At 52.5% G+C, this 18,830-nt stretch overlaps 1 protein-coding gene across 2 annotated transcripts in view; it reads right to left on the bottom strand.

Annotated features, from left to right (window-relative positions):
- The window catches only part of SEZ6L (seizure related 6 homolog like), a 147,592-nt gene that overhangs the window by 16,193 nt on the left and 112,569 nt on the right, over positions 1–18,830 (bottom strand). For both annotated transcript variants that reach the window (XM_084649065.1, XM_084649066.1), the window contains exons 7-10: positions 18,293–18,459; positions 13,881–14,075; positions 12,445–12,583; positions 527–723 (exon numbers count right to left, since the gene is read on the bottom strand). In XM_084649065.1, coding sequence (XP_084505191.1) covers positions 527–723; positions 12,445–12,583; positions 13,881–14,075; positions 18,293–18,459 — 698 coding nt within the window. The remainder of the gene's footprint in view (positions 1–526; positions 724–12,444; positions 12,584–13,880; positions 14,076–18,292; positions 18,460–18,830) is intronic.

Raw genomic sequence — 18,830 nt, 5'->3', positions numbered from 1 at the left:
GCCCCAGCTAAGGCTCAGAGGCCAGGCTATCCCCACGGAGCTGTCAGTCAGCATCAAGCACCTCCCACCCCCAATCCCAAGGCAGCGAGCATCACTCTGGCCTTTCCCCATGGCCCTTGGTAGCACTGTCTGGTCCAGCCCAGGGGGGCCTGGAGGATGCTGCAAGGGCTGGCAGAAGTCCAGGGACAGTAGCCACAGAGGGCTGTAGCAGGTGGCCATTGCCTGAGGGATGTAGGTAATAGTGGCTACTGGTTTCAGAGGAGCACAGGGAACCTCTGCTGCTCTAACAGCCTGCCCAGGGCTAGTGCATGGCATCGGCTGAGCTGAACCGGAGCCTTGGGGCCCATTGGCTGCGCTGGGTGAGGTAGCTCAGCATCGGAAAACCTGCATCCCCTCACTCACAGCCCCAGATTCTGGGTTAGAATTCACCGAGTTGCGGCCCCGGCAGATGCCACACCCAGATGCAACGTGTCCAGCCTCACTGCCCCGAGAACAGATCGCAGTGCAGGCCCTGCGGTGCACCTACCTATGTAGTTCATGATGAATCCCTGCCCCTTCCCAAAGATGAGGCCCGCGGGGTCAGAGTGGAACTGGATGGTGAGGTCGGGGGTGGAGGAGTAGAGCTTCTGGGGGCCACTGCTGCCGACGTACTGCCCCAGGATACGGGCCGTGAGCTCGTCCCCATCATAAATGGTCAGGATGTCACTGTTGCTCAGGTTCAGGCTGGCAAGGGAAGCGCAGAGAGGAGCCTGGTCAGACCGGGCGCACAGGGGAATCCAGCCAGCATGTTACTGAGTCAGACTCAAGGGACGTGGGTAATGGACCCTGCCAGTTCCAGGCCATGACCCCACCAAACATGTCCACGAGGCCTGTAGCCACCCCCCAGCAGACTCACCTCACTGTTCCACGCCCAGGACGTGGGTATGGAAGTGAAGTGTGCGGACCCAATGTTCTGATGAGTGCCCGGAGACATCTCTGCTTCTGGAGGACTCCGCAGACAGAGAGAAATGGCTTGTACAGGGGCCTGCTATCATCTGAATCAACATAGGGGCCGATCCGGGGCTAGTGAGCAGGGCGTGGGACAGGGAGCGATGCTCTTTGTATTGCAGAGCTGCGGTGGACCTGAAAGCCTGCAGCCTGTGCCCGTGGCTGTATGGTGCACGGACAGCAAGAGGGGGCTGATTTCTGACTGGACGAAGCATAGAACACGTCTGTGTCTTCGGGCTCTTCCATAGTGGTGCCATGAGCAACCGTCACCCCTCTTCACCCATTGCCGGCGTTGGCTGCCTTCTGACAGCACGGCTGGATTTCCCACAACTTAATTGAACTGAATTCTTTGTTCCTTTTGTACGGCAGAAAGCTCAGTGCTATGGAACACGGAAATTAGATAACTGGCTCCTTCTCTGAAGCCGAATGAGGTGTCTGTGCTCGGCATTCCCGTTATCATGTCACAACATACCATACCTCTGACGTTCCCGCTGGAACTGAAGCCTCACAGGCGGCTCTGGGACCAGTAGGGAGCCAGGGCTGAAACGAGGTGTGCAATAGGCAGTGTTCAGCACCACCAGGTCCCATTTCACATGCACCCTGACGTTTAATGGGTCTGCTTGCTTGCTAGCTAGCGGTGGCTTGCTGCAGGCCTGCATCGGGGCCTCCTCTCAGCCTTCTTCTGGGTCAGTGTGTGCCTAGCTCTCACCCTGCTCCTGGGACATTGCTCCCGCTCTCACTGCTGCCTCCCTCCCTTCGCACAGCCAGCATCTGCTCCACCGCCCGCCCTCTGACCGCTCTGAATGTCCAGTTTTCCGGTGAGGAGAAGGAGAATCACTAGGAGGAGCCCGGGGCATGGTGGTTCTGACAGGCTGGTGCTGGTCTGGCCCTGGAACCAAGTGGCAGTGATGGCCAGGGGTCACAGCCTGAGCTGGTGTAAATCAATGCAGCTCCACTGAATTCAGGGGCAATTTAAATCTGGTCCAGAAAGCGTGAGAGCAGGCCTGGCCACCTGGAAAGATGCGCCGAGACCGCTGCACGCATCACCGAGCAAACAGGAAGGGGACTTTCAAAATTCCCAAGGAATTTAAGGGGTGGGGCTGACGGTTGGTCACCCGAGGGCAGGGCAGTAGAGTTCAAACCGATGACCAGAGGCGAGAACAGGCCTTGTGGGACGCCTCCCGGAGGCTGTCATCGACCAGGGTGTCTACACTGGCACCGTGGCACCGTAGCCCTGGCACAGAAAGCTGCACACCTCTCACTGGGGCAGTTTTTTTACAGTGTCTGCGTGCGCAGTGGCTTGGCAGTGCACGCGCCTCGGGAGTTACAGCACAGAACGCTGCTTTACTGCGCAGAAACGGGCCAGTGTAGACAAGGCTTTATTCCCGGGGCTCAGGCAAGGGTTTCTGAAGGACAAGCCTGTAAAATGGGCCGGAACGCACCACATAGCAGGTATTTTCCAAACCTCTCCCCAGGGCAGGAGACCCCCAGCTTTTCCTTCCCCTCTCCAAATCACACAAGCGGAGCAGGGTGCTCTGGGGGGCTTTCAGTGGCGAAGTCTCCGTGTCTCTAGAGAAGTCCATTGACAGACAGTCATTTGCCACACAGGGTGCCTCCCTCTCAGGGCTGTGAGAAAACCATAGCTTGGCCAGACTTTCCTCCCTGTCCCCCTTGGAGAGCACATGCCCCCCCCCCCAGGACAAAAGAGGGGGCTGTCAGGGCTGGTGGGAGAAATATTTGGAGTAGCCCCATGTTAGGATATCAGCAGCACATCGCTGCGTAGCTCAGAAGCATGTCTCTCTCACCAAGGGAAGCTGGTCCAGTGAAAGATATCACCTCACCCACCTCGTCCTGCTAATATCCTGGGACAGACCCAGCCACAACTACACTGCACCCAGAGATATAACAGGCACACAATCTGGCTGGCTAATGGGGTAGCTGGCCTATGGTACATGTGGCATGTAGTGGACATGAAATGATGAAAACTAATAACAAAAGTCAAAAGTCAAAAGACAAACTGTTATTTGTCTCCTACCAGCGATAATCGCCTCACTGCCTGAAATGGCTTGGAGTGACTGGCCATTGGTAAACTCACAGCCCGTCAAAAACACAAGAAATGCAGCATAGCTCGATCCTTTTTCACTAAAGAGATCACAGCTGTGTGGGGGGCATGTTCATTCTGTGTCTGATGCATTCCAGCACTTCACAACTGGTGTGACGCTTCGCCAGCTTGGGATTATGAATGGAGGGAGACCCAGTTCAAGCAATTTCATATAGCCCTTTGGTGAGGATGGGGATGAATTTCTGAGTAAAGTCCATCCGACACAGGGTTCCACTGGAAAAGATACATTTGATCATTTCTCCCTCGTGTTTTACATATAAAATGGCTGAGGTACCAAAGTGAGAAAACTCTCACCAAATGATCACATTCTGCAGAGGGTACAGGAGCACGCCCCAGGATCAGCAGGCCTGGCTCTTCCCAGGTAAAGGCTCCCACTTGGCTTTGAACAGACGGTGCACATTGCTGCATCCAAACAACCTTTTGGTCAGTTCATTGCAGCATCTAGTTTTTCCTTGCCAGCAGAGTGCACTGCTCTTCCAGAGACTGAAATCTACTGGGGGGAAACAGGCTCTTGGAGGATGAGAAATCTGTGATGAACGTCACCAGCTAGGAGAAATTAAAATTCCGCAGACTCCTCTGCAGAGAACAACAGGTCACCTGGCTACACTCAGGGTCGCACCTAAATCCTTGCAAGCTCCTGTGTCTCCGAAGGTCCTTTGCTGGTCTGGCTCTCTTCTTGGCTTATCACTCAGCAGTCAACCTAGTATAACTGCCCAATCCTGTCTTCAGGTTAACAAGGGGTGTGTGCGTCTGTATTCCTGCCAATCACACTACCTGCAAGGGAGACCAACACGAGGCCTGCCAAGCCCTCCTCCCAAAGACAGCCCAGTACCTCAGGGACCTGAGTGCAGGAGGACCAGGGAAATCAGCAGATAGCAGGGTTCCTTGGCCTCTCAATCTCTGCTAATCGAGTGCTGCTCTGGATGGGGCAAAGCAGAGCTGCTGTCTGTGGGATGCAGGGGCTGGGATTGCAGGGGAAATCAGAGGAACACACATCGCTGATGGGGGATCTCCGGCCACCTCCTCATTTGGTGGCAGAGGCTCATGACTGATTGGCACCTGGAGGCCAAAGTCCCTCTCCTCTCCCTCTCCCCCGGCTCCAGGGCAAACGGGTGGGGAAGAAGGGAGCGCAGCTGTATCTGGGGATGAACAGAGACAACTCGTCTCCCAAGCGGTCAGCCCAGGGCTGGGAAATCTCCTGCCAGGACCAGCCTGAACAGAGATGAGCTGAGACACACTAAGTGACAAATCAACCCGGAAGAAACTGATAAATAAATAGCAGCTTCTGCCTCCTCTGCCATGCTGTCAAAGCTTCAGATCAGTACCAACCGATTCTAGCTCTCTTCCACGGGGCAGCCGGATCTCTTCAGAGAGACACTCCCTGCTGTGCCTGGCTGGTATTTTCAACAGGACTTTGCTTTTCCAGCTCCCATCTTTGGCACTGGTTCCCCAGGCACATGCAAGCCCTTTGTCCCAGTGGGACAGACTGAACCGGAAATGGAAGCTGCTGCTGCAAATGCCTAGTGGGTCTGTCCAGCTGGTGCCAGTTTTAAATGCCCAGCTATGGCTTAAGAGTTTGCTAAGCCATTCGCGATTCTCTTGGGGAACTCATGGAGCATGGGAGAGAGCCCAGAGGACTGGAACGGGGCGAGTATAGCACCGCTCTATGAAAAGGGGAATAAGGACAATCCAGGGAATTACAGACCAGTCAGCTTCACTTCGGTACCAGAAAGATAATGGAGCAGATAATCAAACAATGGCTTTGTAAGCACCTAGCAGATAATAGGGCGATAAATAACAGTCAACATGGATTTGTCAAGAACAGATTGTGTCAAACCAGCCTGACATCCTTCTTTGCCAGGGTAACAAGCCTGGTGGGCAGTGGGGAAGGAGGAGATGTGCTGTCTCTCAACTTTAGTAAGTCTTTTGATAGTGTCTCACAGCACGGACACCTCCAGGGAGTGGGGTGCCCAGGCAGGGTCAGGACATGGCAGTGCTGACAGGGGAGAGAGAAGCTGCCCCTTTGCTAAGGTGGGGCAAAGGCTGTTGGGGAGTGCCCTGGTTTTACGACGCTTTCTCTTGCCCTATGCAGGCAGTGTCCCATCACGGCTGCCACTCAGTTGGGGCACTTGCCCCACACCCACCCCAGTCTAGTGCAGCTTTGCTTCGAGATGCAAATGCAAATGTCTGAGTAACGTTCTTCGGGGAAGGCAACCAGCCAATCCCTGCAGAACCCTGGCACTCGGGGCAAACCTCTGCTTTCCAGCAAACACCATTGCCACGGTGACATTTCTGTTTGATTACTTCAAATTGTCTGGCCCCCAGTTCTGCCCTGCCCCAGTGCCCACAAAGCTGGGAAGGTGCATCGGGAACCTTGCCTTGGGATTTTCACTGAAAGCTTTAAAACCGTTTTGACTCTAAGATAGCACTTGGTCTTCTGTGGGACCGTCTCCGGGAATCCCCAAGTAGCATCACAAGAGCGTCTCTCTGCGTTGGCAGTATCCCCGTGGCCGCGGCTCTCAGCACAGGCTGCGCTTGCAGAGGAATCCCACCCTACTGTCTAGCCACCTGCACCTGCAGTGAGGCTGCTGGCTTGTTTGAGCGCCACATGAGGCCGCGGGGGCCCAATCCTACTTCACGTCTCTGTGTCTCCGGTGGCCACGGAATCCAGTCCGGGTCTGGTGGAATCAGGCAGGAGAGTGGATGCATTTCATGCAGCTGTGTTGATCCCACAAAAGAAAGAAAAGCCAGGACAAGGGAATTGGAGCTGGTTCCCACAGCTGAGCCTAGGAGGGACACAGGAGGAGAGTGTCCTTCCATCCTCTGGTACCTTTCCCAGTTGCATCATTTCAACAGATCCTCCAAAGACAATGTCTCCTTGGGGTCCGTCCTCTCCCTCTCACTTCTCCAAGCAGGTGGAGGTTTCTCTCACTATTAATTTTTCTTCCTTTTAGCACCATAGCTACCACTGTGGGCAAGCGACAGCGAGGAGATGGGATGTGCCTTTTGCCTCAGAGGTCACTATGGCTTGTGGTCCTCCATCGCCCTGCCAGCAGCTGTGAAGCTCCGAGTCACAGCCCTGTCTGTGGCAAGGTTATTCTGGCAGCCTGAGAAGGTGCCAGGTGCCCACCGTGCGCTCTGTCGGCAGCACATGGCGGCTGTGGGAAAAATAACTTGTGAGGGGAAATTCCGGACTGGTCCCCACACGCGCACTGACGGAGAGAGACCAGGGGAGCTCAGTGCCAGGTGCAGCTCACGCTGTGCTCTTATCAGTCGTGTTAGTGAAAGGGCCCAGGGACCCACATGAGACAGCAGCCCCTTGGCAAAGCGGCGTGCAGCCCTCCTGCCATGCTGAAACAGGCCTGCCACTCAGAGAGCTGCTGAGCACCCACAGTGCAGCACCTCCCAGGGGCAGGGTGCTGGGGTTCTCAGGCAGCCAGACACATGGAATCCAGGGGCCAATCAGGAAAGGGGCTGGGAGCTATTAGGAGAAAGTTAATTAGTGAGGGCCTGTCCCCAAACCCATCGAAGGCAATGGGAGTCTTTCCATTGACTTCAACAGACTTTGGATCAGGTACATGACATCTGCACGGTGCTTTGAACATGTGAAGTCCAGTGTGAATACACACGTATGTGTATATGCACACACACCCACGCACACAATAATAATAATTTCTGTTTTCCTGTAGACTCCCTTTCAATAGCCTCATCCGTCTTATCTGGGGCAATGTTTCTATGTGGCCTGCACCTGCCAAGCGCAGCCCACGTACAAGTTCAAACAATCCCACGGATTTAGCGTGTCACAAAAACTTGCCTGTCTCATTAACTGAGACTGGCCAGTTAGGCGCCCTAAGTCCCGAGGCAGCAAAAAGTGGCTGCGCTCAGACTGTCAGCACAAACTGGCGAGCAGCCATGAGGAGAGAATTCCTCTATTACCCGCCTGAGAGCCCGGGGTGGGTGCTGTGTAACTCTGGGCGAGGCAATGCTGGGGACACAGCTCCCTCGGAACCAGACTGGTAGCCTGGTCATCAGTGCAGCCCCAGCCCCACCCGTGGGTCCCTGCATCCAAATAGCAACTAGGCCTCTTTGTCAAGCGGGCAGAATCCCTTAGATTTTCCTCTGCATTCCACTGTCTATTAATTAGAGTCAGTGATTACAGATGACTCTAATTTTAGGCCTGGCTTGACAAAGCCCTGGCTGGGATGATTTAGTTGGGGCTGGTCCTGCCTCGAGCAGGGGGTGGGACTAGATGACCTCCTGAGGTCCCTCCCAACCCTGATCGTCTAGGATTGTATGATTCTATGACATGCCCACTAGTGAGTGACCAGCACTAAAACTATTCCACGACTAGCAGCCAGGCCCCATTAACTGGGCCACACTGGGTGACACTAGCTGCTGTCCCTGGCTCTGAGGCTGCCTGCCCGCCCAGCTCTGCATGGCCTCACAAGGTAGGACCCCGTCCAGAGCATGTGCGTGTGTGTCACTGTGTGTACAAAAGCTCAGGAAAGCTCATGCTCAGATAAATGGGTTAGTCTCTAAGGTGCCACACGTCCTCCTGCTCTTTGTGTGTACAAAGAGCGCCACCTAGTGGCGCAGCTGTTAGGGTGTAGGGCTGATCAGTGGCTAGTTTTAGCAAAGCTGTGGTCCCATTACAAATGGCCTCCTGCCTGAGCAGCCCTTAACAGGGCAAGCAAACCCAGCAACGACATTAAGCCAGGCAGGAAAGGCAGGAAAAATCCCTCTGATGCCTCCCCCTGAAACCCTGTCTTCCCAACCGTCTCCTTCACGCACAATCCAGATTTGCTCCGGGCTTCCACTCCTTAAACCCGAGAGGGTCCCACTGTGACGATTTCCTGACAAAGACATTCACACCAATGCGTGCCTCTCTAGTGTGTGTTCAGCCCCAGAAACAATCCCTGTAACAATGGTGCATAGGGCAAGCAAACTGAAAAGCAAACCCACCCGCACACTGAGGTTCATGCACGTTGGACGCCTCCATTGATTCTGACTCTACTTGCTCTGACTTAGCTGTGAACCAGGCCAAGGGATTTGTAGGCAGTGTGACGAGTGTGAGTCTGTCCTGGCACTTAGCTTAATAGCAGAGCTCTCATCTAGAAATGCTGGGAGCCCAGTTTCTAGTCCAGAGCTCTGTACTGAGCCTGGAAATTGATGTAGTTATTGGCACACGCACTTGTTTGCTTATTGAAACATGTCACGCTCTGCTGAAGTGTGCATGCCACACAACACTGTCTCGTCGGCTCTGTCAGTTGAGTGATCGAGTGGGAGTCACGCCACAGCTCAGGGGCTCAGACTTGGTGGCTTTTAAAGCCTCAAACACAATTCCTTACAGAGCGGGAGCTGTGCGGAACATCCCCACGAGGCATGCAGCATCACCGCTGCCTCACGGGCTCTGGCACTGTGCCCTTGCCAGCTGGGGCAGCCATGGGGTGGGGAGCTGTGTAGACAGGATGCCGTGTGTAGGCTGTAGGCTGTGCTCTGCCTCACAAAGTTACACAGAGTTCTCGGAAGTGTCCGAGACAATAAGCACCTTAAGAAAATATTAGCTGCCATGGAATTATGCTGTTTCTATTGCCTGGACCTCATCAAGTTCCCATGCAAAGAGAATGTCCTGGGGTTTAACTACAGCCACAGGTGGGAGTGCCCGTGACGGCAGCCCTACTAACTAGGGCTACCATCAAACTACCTGTCTGAGGGTCAGAGCTGGTGGGGGGCCTCAGAGCACATTGGGGAGAAGAATGCAGGAAATAATGCAAGTTAGTGTGTAGCTCTGGACTGCCCTGGACAAGCATGTTAACATGGGATTCATTCATGGCAGAGACTGGCTTCAGTCCCCAGCTCATCTGTCTTTAATAAAACCTTTCCCCTGTTTTGGGGAACACTTCCTGGGTCCGCCTGAAAGAGAAGTAAAAGCTGTTTGCAAACAGGATGGAAGGGATCATTATATCAGTGAATGGCCATGCAGGCTTCTAAATCCGGAAGCAGGTTTGCAGAAAGACAGACTGAACCGGGCCATTCTCCACACAATAAACACACCTGTGTGTGTACGTGCATGCGTGTACGCATGAGAAGTTTTATTACATATTCCCACTTCACTCTTTTGCTCTCTTTTTCCTCTGTTAAGTTCCCATCAAAGGCTTGGTTGTCTCTGAGATAAGTGACCTACTGCACGGAGCCAAGGAACGACTTGCGGAACAGGCACATACAAAGATATCCAGCCCAGTCCCACTTTCTCACAGGCTAGAGTAGACCATTGAGCAACTGAATGACAGAGGAGGGAGGACGTCAAGTGCAATTTGTGACCTGAAATGAGTCATGTTTGTCAAGGGCAAGGCTTGTCAAAGGGACACTCAGCCCGCCTGCTTTCCAACCTGTGTCAGTCTCCCTCTGCTCCCAGGAACCATCCAGTACGTTCCCACCTGCTGCCAAACGTTATGGCCATGGTGAAATGTTTGCAGAATGCAAGGGGAGCTCTCAGCACCTCTTAGGGCACTAGCAGGTCACCACAGTGAAGAAGTGGCTTTGCCTTATGTGAGGTGTTATCCAGACAGGAGCATCACAGGAGTGTTTGCCCTCCTGCAAAGCATCAGGCTGCTGGAGGCAGGAGATCACACTGGATAGCCCATGGGCCCCATATGCTGTACAATTCCTATCAATACTCCAGGGAAATTGTGATTGGCACTCACTTGCATGATTACCAGAGTGTAGGTAAGTCATTATTTATTGCCTGTCTCCATCTGCTGGACACTTGACTGAGTTAAAAGTACCAGGTGAGAGGAGGATGCTGTGTTTACACGCTGCCTTTTGCAGCCCCTCTGCACCTCATGCCTATGGAAAGGTCACTCACTCAGAAGCTATCTAAGCCCTTGTAAATACAACATCTGCCCTAACAGTCCATTTTTACTGCAGTTGTTTCCAGGTTCTCAGTTCTGTGCCAAAAACACTGAAGTAGGAATTAAAGGGTGCATGAAAACGACCAGGGAACAGCGGCTGGTGACGTGTTTATGGCCGTTCTCGGAACGTTTTTTGCAGAACCAGATTTGTAGAGGGCACTGCTTGGGATTGGCGTCTTGTGTTTATTTGCTCTGAATTTTGATTCGCAACAGATACACTCAAACACCTGCATATATTTTCGAACTGTCTCACCTATGGGCATTCTGGGCCAGTAACGATCCAGGCCATGCCTGAAAGGATGTCACAGAATTGGCCCACCAGCCTTCCCTGGGGCTGTGACCACATTTCGGAAAGCAGACTTTTACCGCTGGTAATTTGGGGAATGACGACGTCTTAAATTCCACCAGCATTTAATAGTTTCAAAGGGAGAAAGAACTGCAAGAAAATTCATCCTCATTCCTCAGCTTCCCAGCCAACCTGCCTCTACTCTCAGGGCTAAACAGGCCCAAACCCTCTTTGAACTGTAATACACTGTGTGCCAGCAACGACTGAGAAAACCCTGATGCACTACAGCCTGCAGCCAAGTATCTGCTGTTTCCTGTACATGGTTCCCCAGCCAGCCTTGCTACATAGAAAAGTCTGAGGCCCAGGTGGAGAGTGTGAGACCTTGCTTTGGAGTCTGATGCATAGACCCAGCGAATTACTGCAGTGACAGTGGGCTCTGCCCGTAGCCCAGCTTGCCTGGAGAACTGGTGTCAGCTCCTAAAACATGGCCATAGACGTGAGTTTGGGATACTTTCACTCCTTCTGATAGGGGCTGAGTTGTACAGAACAAAAGGCCAGGCCCCCGAAAGGCTATTTTAGACGGAAGCTATTCCATCCGTGGACAGCAAGTTCCCTTGATATCCAAGATTGCATGAACTGCAGAGGTGACGGCGAGGTCTTCACAAAACAGCATTCTACCTGCTCCGGAGCCCTTTTCTGAGCACTCTTCTAGACTGGCTCATTAGCAGCAAAACGCCCAGAGCTCTGGAGCTCAGGATGCTCCCCGAAAACAGCTCTTTCGGTTGGCTCTACCAGGCCCTCAAGCTGAGACTGTTGCATGGTTCTTTCGGACACTGTCTGAATGCCAGTGAGCCACGGGGGAGTCGGGAAATGCTTTTCTGCAGGGTTAAGTGAGGGAGCAAGTTAATATAGCATAATAATGGCACTGCAGAGCTGGGCTGGAATACGATCCAGTCCCTGATTTTCAACTAACTATGGCGCTGATTGTTGCCAAAATGATTCCTTGCTGAGGCTGATCTTCTGCAGCCCTGGTATTGCTCCCTCCAGCATTAGGACTTGCAAGCACAACAGCCATCTCAAGAACAATTAGCTAGTGAAATGAAGAGAAGAGCATGTTTCCCTTCTGGAGCAGCCCTCCTCATTACCCGAGCAGCGAGCCCAGAGTGTGTCACAAATTATTTCATGCTGTGCTAGTGAAAAGAGCTTAAAAGAACCCAGCCAAGAAGGAGCCTAGGCCAGAGCCGGCCAGTAGGGTCCCAGCTAGAGCCCAGCTGGGGCTGGGACTAAAAGAGAAAGTTTCAGAGAGGGCGAGGCTGGGTGGTGGAGAGAACCCCACAGCAGCAGGAGTTTCATCTGCCTTCTCCCTATGCGTGCTGGGGTAGCCCTTTGCCAGGATCAGGGAGCACACACCTCCCTTAAAGGGCTTTCTCGCCCACCCACATGATCTAGAGCAGGCACGCGGTGCCATGCTGCAGATCGAGTGGCACCATATTGGCATGGGGACCCTTGTCAAAATGGGCCACAAGCTTCACTGTTTAAAACTGCAGATTCTGCAAAAGGAGGCAGAATCTGTGCTAAGAACCTTCATCCATGAGTCCAGCAGATTTCCACGCAATGTGATCTAGGGTTATAAATCAAATGACACTTGTGTAATATTTTTCATCTTCAGATTGTTTTGCAGTTTCTCGTCCTTTTAGCACCTCTTCCTGGCTGGGCCGGGGAGATCATTGTCCCTGTCCGATCTGCATCTAAAATTATGGCATAGTTCATTTTGCTCCCATTAATATCCCAGACCCTCCAATGGGTGGGACAACCGAGGCACGGAGGTTCGGTGACTTCTGAAGATGACCCGCCGTTTCAGAGACAGAAGCAGGATTAGAACTTTTGGGCCCAGACTTGCTTCCCTCTGTGATGGAGGCAGCTAGTAACGGTGGCCTGTCTTTGCACAGTGCTATCTGTGGTCACTTTGTGCGTAGCCCACCTGCTGAGGTCTAAGCACAGCAAAGGGCAGCACGTCCCACCAACACACCCAGGCCTTGTAACAGTTTCTGGTGTCAGCAGAGCAATCACACCTGGTAAACCAGCTGTTGGAGGAAAAGGATCAGCCCAGCCCATGTCAGGCCCTGTGAAGTACTCACAGCTGGACGTCCAAGAAAAGCCGCTTTTCCTCCCCAACGTGTACCCTCCAGATGCAGTCCTCTCCCTCAGCATAGGGCTCTGGCCAGTTAGGGGACAGGATGACTCCTGCCATGGCAGAGAGCTCCCCTCCACACATTGCTGAAATAAAGAGAGACAGAGAGAGGTGACTCATAAGAACATAAGAGTGGCCATACGGGGTCAGAGCAAAGGTCCATCTAGCCCAGTATCCTGTCTTCTGACAGTGGCCAATGCCAGGTGCCCCAGAGGGAATGAACAGAACAGGGAATCATCAAGTGATCCATCCCCTGTCGCCCATTCCCAGCTTCTGGCAAACAGAGGCTAGGGACACCATCCCTGCCCATCCTGGCTAATAGTCGTTGATGGACCTATCCTCCATGAATTTATCTAGTTCTTTTTTGAACCCTGTTATAGTCGTGGCCTTCACAACATCCTCTGGCAAGGAGTTCCACAGGTTGACTGTGCGTTGTGTGAAAAAATACTTCCTTTTGTTTGTTTTCAAACCTGCTACCTATTAATTTCATTTGGTGGCCCCTAGTTCTTGTGTTATGAGAAGGAATAAATAACACTTCCTTATTTACTTTCTCCATACCAACCATGATTTTATAGATCTCTGTCATATCCCCCTTTAGTCATTTCTTTTCCAAGCTGACAAATCCCAGTCTTATTAATCTCTCCTCATAAGGCAGCTGTTCCATACCCCTAATAATTTTTGTTGCCCTTTTCTGAACCTTTTCCAATTCCAACATATCTTTTTTGAGATGGGGCAACCACATCTGCACGCAGTATTCAAGATGTGGGCGTACCATGGATTTATACAGAGGCAATATGATATTTTCTGTCTTATTATCTCTCCCTTTCTTAATGATTCCCAACATTCTGTTTGCTTTTTTGACTGCCGCGGCACACTGAGTGGATGTGTTCAGAGAACTATCCACCATGACTCCAAGATCTCTTTTTTGAGTGGCCACAGCTAATTTAGACCCCAGTCAAGAAAGAGATCCTGGAGTCGTTATGGATAGTTCTCTGAAAACATCCACTCAGTGTTGTACAGGACCCGTCCTGGGGGCAGAGGGAACACTGCCTGCAGTGCGGTGGGGAGCTCTCCCTACTCTGCCTGGCACAGTGGGAGCTCTGGCAGCCGACTTTGAGAAAGGCCAAGCCCCCCACTCTTCCAGTGCAGTCAACAGGCCCCTTGGGGGCTAAGGCCCTCTCTACATTTGCTGTCCTGTCTCTGAATGCTTTGCAAGGGCTCACAGACATATGCCTTAACTTAGCTACGTTATCCTCACTCACGTGCAGTCACGTTCTCTGGCAACGTGGTCACTAACACTGGAGAGTTTTTATTTGTGCATGTTCTCCTGCGTGCAGTACCGGGACAAGGCGTAGTGACCCCAGCTGGCGGAGGGTAACTGACCTCTGCACAGGGGCTCGGTGTCATTCCAGTAGGGGTCCCTAACATTGATACACTCGATTATGGCGGGTCCCTGCTCCAGGGAATGGCCAGGGTCACAGGTGAACTCCACCGTCGTTCCCAGGTTGTAGGTAGGATCGGAGGTGGTAAAATTCCCATTCTGAATGTAGGGTTCGTAGCAATGGCCTCGCTCGAAAGCTTGAAGAGAAACACATGTTAATTGGACAGGTGCAACACGGACCCTGCTCTGGAGAGGAGACAGCACCTGTCACTGTCTCCTTTTCCAGTTCTTGTGCAACTGTAACAACTCTCACCACAGGGAATCAACAGAGTCTGCACTCTGGGCCATCAGCTCCAAAGCACCAGCTGAGCTAAGGGGTGAGTCCATTAGCAGTACTAGGCTGTTATCCATTGTACAAACCAGTGTTACATAACCTCTCTGTAGCAGAGCTAGGGATCAGTAAGCTGCTCTAGGAAGAATAAGAACCAGCCCGAGTCAGTGCTTATCTCCCTGGCAGGGCCTCACCTGGGGTCAGGACTGGTACGTCCCTGCTGTATTTGTGGCACCCAGCAGCAGTGAGCCTGAATGCCAGTCTAGCTCGTGCCACGCTCGGGAATTCCATTGGGCTCCCCAGCGCTGTGCCATCCGTCGGGGCATGTGGGAGGGAGAAAGCTGCCTGTCAAACTAAATTCCATTCCAATCACATTTGGTTTACATTTACTTTACAAACGAGAGTGGCATTTGTGTTTAAAGGCCCCCCTGGCCAGCCCAATCCCCAGCCAGCGCTGAGCAAACAGAGATAGTGCCCAGTGATTGTAAGCTGGAAACCAGCGTGCGGAGGCCAAAATTGAAAGCTGTCAATTGACTGTGACTGAGCAAGTTCTAGTCAGGGCTGGTCAGGACGTTTTTATCACTTAACATGAAACTCGACAAAGAGTTCAGGCCTGAGGTGGCACATTCTGGGCAAGCGCTCTCCTAGAAACCCTTCCCAAACTGCCGGTGCATGGCGTCTGTTTCAGAGCGTGGCCACCGGATGGGATTGCTGCTGAACTGGGCTCTTGTACGGGGATGCTGCAGCCCTGTTCTTTGGCTTATTTTACAGGCAATTAGGATTAATAATGGTTTATCTGGTCTGAGCTTTTAAGGCTGAGCCAAACCCCACTTCTTTTGTGTATTATCAACAGTACTATACACGCCATGCTGCCAGTTTACATATTTACTGAGCAACCTTCTTTCCTGGGATTATTGCATGTTATCGAGTCTGGTCAGAGACCCGAGGTCTTAGACTGATCCTGTCAGCAGAACGTATTTAAATGACAATTGTGGCAAATCTCCTGGAGTTCCCTGGGATTCACCTGGCGTGTCCCTGAACCTCTCGTTCTCCAAAGGAGAAGCTCTTGGATATTAACTGGTTCACAAATGCAGGCCATTCCTCAGTCAGATTTACAGCTGCTCTGCCTGCTCCATGAGACTTCGCAGGCAGAAGGCAAATGACTGGAGTAAGATTACTTCTCTGTAATCTTGGAGAGGTTCCCAGTTAGGCATTTTCTGCAGTCACCAGGAGCTATATTGTGTGGATCTGCACAGGAAGTTTAACTGGGGGACATATCATCCCCTACTGTAGCAGCTCTCAAACTGTGGGCTGGGACCCCAAAGTGGGTCGCAACCCCATTTCAATGGGGTCACCAGCACTGGCTGGGGCCCAGGGCAAAAGCCAAAGCCCAAGCCCCGTCCTCAGGTTACATGCCCCCTGCCCAGGGTGGTGGGGCTCGGGCTTTGGCCCCCCTGCCCGGAGCAGCAGGGCTTGGGTGGGCTCGGGTCGGCTCTGGCTTCAGTCCCCCCCTCTTGGGGCCGTGTAGTAATTTTTGTTGTCAGAAGAGGGTCCGGTGCAATGAAGTTTGAGAACCCCTGCCCTATTCTTTGGGATAGAGGATGCCAGTTAGACCACCCTGGCCAGATCACCACCCCAACCTGTAAGTAAGGCTCAGTCCTCTTCACCCATGCACCTGGACACTTGTGACTCATTCCACCATATATAGCACTCTCACCCACACAAATCCTCTCTGGGAGAATCTGCTTCTGACTTGAACAACCCAAGTCAATTATGACTTTATTACTCTGCCTTCCAAGTCAGGGAGGCCTGGATTTTGTTAGGTGAGTGTAACAGAACTGGAGAGCCAGGGCCTAAGCCAGCCCTGATCACCGGACAGGCCCCACCTGGGTTGAATCACGGTGATCCCAGGGTAAAAGGCAGCAGGAAGCTGCAGAAGGGGGCTCCTACAGTGAGGGACTGGCAGAGTGGAGCTGCAGGGAAAGGGAGTCTCTTGCCATGGTCCTGGAGAAAGGGCCAGTTCCTCAGGGAGAAGGGGCCATGCCCACGGTAAGCCTGGGTGGAAGATTGCTTTTCTGTTTGTCTGAGAACTTTGTTAATGTAATAAACCCCCCAGATGCTAAGCAGGGCTGTGGCTGACAGAGACGGTGGAGTCTGGTGAAGGGGAAAACAGGGGCAGGAGATAGTAGGGGTGTCCAGGCCCTGAGGGGCATTGGGTGGCAGCCCCCTCCCCCGTTACAGCGATGTCTAGTTAGTGCTTTCTGGTACTTAACATCCCCAATTCCTCAGACCAGCCCGGACAGCAATGCAGTGATGCAGGACAGAGCTCTTGTAGGGCTGTCCATCCCAGGTTTCCTATGTACATACCTCAAGGGAGGGGAGCTGCACCATTCCGTCTTCGACGGGTGGGAGCAGGGAGGAAGGGTTTGGGTTTGATTGAACCACCAGCAGGTCTGATGAAGGGAGACTGTGCTAACCCTCAAAGGCTCAGACATACCTGGTCTATTAGAACTCTCAGCTGCTGACTAAACAGTCACTGAACTGCGAAATGTGGAGAGCAGGGCCAGATCCCCAGCTCGTGCAAACAGGGATAGCGCCACTGAAGTCAGTTCTGGTGATGTCAGTGCAGCCTCCCTGACTTACACCAGTTGCTCAGGATCTGGCCCTCTGTATTTCCAATGCGCTTCTTAGTTAAAGTGAACAGGGGTTATTTGTGGGTAGCACAGACCCTCTTTGTATAATATAGTTTAATTATGCGTCAGGGCACTTTTCAAATGTAAAGAAATTGCTCTTAACTCTGAGCACAGATGATTAGGCCTGGGGTAAGTGGGACTTAAATAGCAGGCAGGTGAGTGACACAGGCCGGATTATTATAGCTTCTAACAGTCACCACGGAGCTTTGGCACCAAATGCCACAAAAGCTTTTGAAAGAAAAAAGCCTATAAAAATAGAACAGCTGTACGGGAAAGCTGGGATTGTAGGGAAGTATTTAAAGTGCAGAACTAGGGGACAAGGCAGAAAACTGAATGTTCAGTGTCTTTGCAGCCCCAGTAAGGAAACCGATTCTGAGGGAGGATGGTGCCAGGGCAGGGGGAAGCAAAAGGGAAACTAGGAGCAAACGGGAGGTTTGATTTTCAGTTTTCAATGGCATTGGAGGAACTGTGATTTCTCCCCCCCCTCCTTTAAAAAAAATGTAGATCCAAACTGCCACTGCTCTAATCTGACTGCAACTGGTATGTCTGTCTAGCAGAATGTATCTGCAGTGCTGGCCGGCATCCCGGGTACAGGCTGGCTTTTTCCTGATTCCTCTGGACAGTAACACCCCAGCTCGCCTCTGAAGTAGTTACTAGTCCAACTCAAAGCTAAACCAAAGTAAATCCGAAGCTACGGGAGGAGGTAGTGTCCTGTTGCCAGTCTAACATTTCTGGCTTGACTCTCCCCCTGGTGTCTGGGAATGCTCTCTGGTTTGTAGCCATTTGTCCGATTTGCCCCTCACAACGAACAAAGGGAAAAGAAAACTCCACTTCCCAGACTATCTGTACTGCAGAAATGAGCACTCATTTCTTTTGCCTTGATTCCTGTTTGCTGGAACAGGTCTTTGGGGAGAACTAGAAGCTGCAGCCGACTGTGCATCACCAGTGACACGTTCGCAGCCAGGAGGTGAATCCTCCCAGCAGGGCTTATGCAGTTGTCACATTTGCAGCAGCCAGGCTGGGAGGGGAGAGGAACTGCCGCGACTTGCCTTCTGTAATTCGTGGGAGCCTCATGTGCAGATGGTCGCCTGTCTGTGCTGGTCTAGAGATATTAGCGAGTTGACTACCAGTCCGCTGGCAGGCCTGGCAGACTCAGCACCAGGTACCAATCGATGCCTCCAATAAGGCAGGGACAAGGGGAGGGGTGGCTGTTGGATTCTCCTGGTTCAGGGGCAATCAGCTTCCTATTGCTACGAAGGGTAACCCCTGCTAGAGTAATTGCAATCAGTACCTCTGTTAATTGCCTGATTCCACGGAGCACAAGCAGCATTAGCGAGTGTCTGCCTGCTGCTACCCACCAGCCAGATCCAAAATTAAAGGGGGAAGTCACCTTCAAATCGAATGTTGAAAGCTGTGGTGGCCCTCGCCTCATCCGCCATGAAGTCAACGCGGATGGTGGTACCGTCGCTGATCACGCCTTCAAAGGGGACGCTCTCTGTCCGGAGGGAATCATAGAGGACGGCTGAGTGGTTTGTCTCTCCGCTGTACACCACCATTCTGTTCAGAAAGGGCACGGCATGTCAGCAAAGGGCTAGTGGCTCCTCCACTGGCCACCTTTCTGTCTGGGCAGGGACCGAGCGAGCACAGGCTGGTAATCGCTCACTCCACACACCCCGACCCCTGTTCATTTACCAGCACAGGCCAGGATCAGGTGAGGAGCTGGAAGCCCAGGAAGGAAGAGGATGAAATGTGTATGTGGCAACAGCGTGAGACATTTCTGAACAGGGAGCTGCTCCTTCCTCGTCACCAGGCCCCTGGCAGAGTGAAAAGGCCTCTAACTTGCCACTAAAAATAGGGAAGCAGGGGAAGTAACGCCTCTGCCTTTCAGCACTGTGGATTCTCAACAAGCCAGCATGGCAGGGGCCGTG

This window comes from Lepidochelys olivacea (assembly GCF_965140295.1).
Source record: "Lepidochelys olivacea isolate rLepOli2 genome assembly, chromosome: 15".
In the NCBI taxonomy this organism is placed as follows: Eukaryota; Metazoa; Chordata; order Testudines; family Cheloniidae; genus Lepidochelys; species Lepidochelys olivacea.
This window is presented reverse-complemented; position numbering and strand designations above follow the sequence as displayed.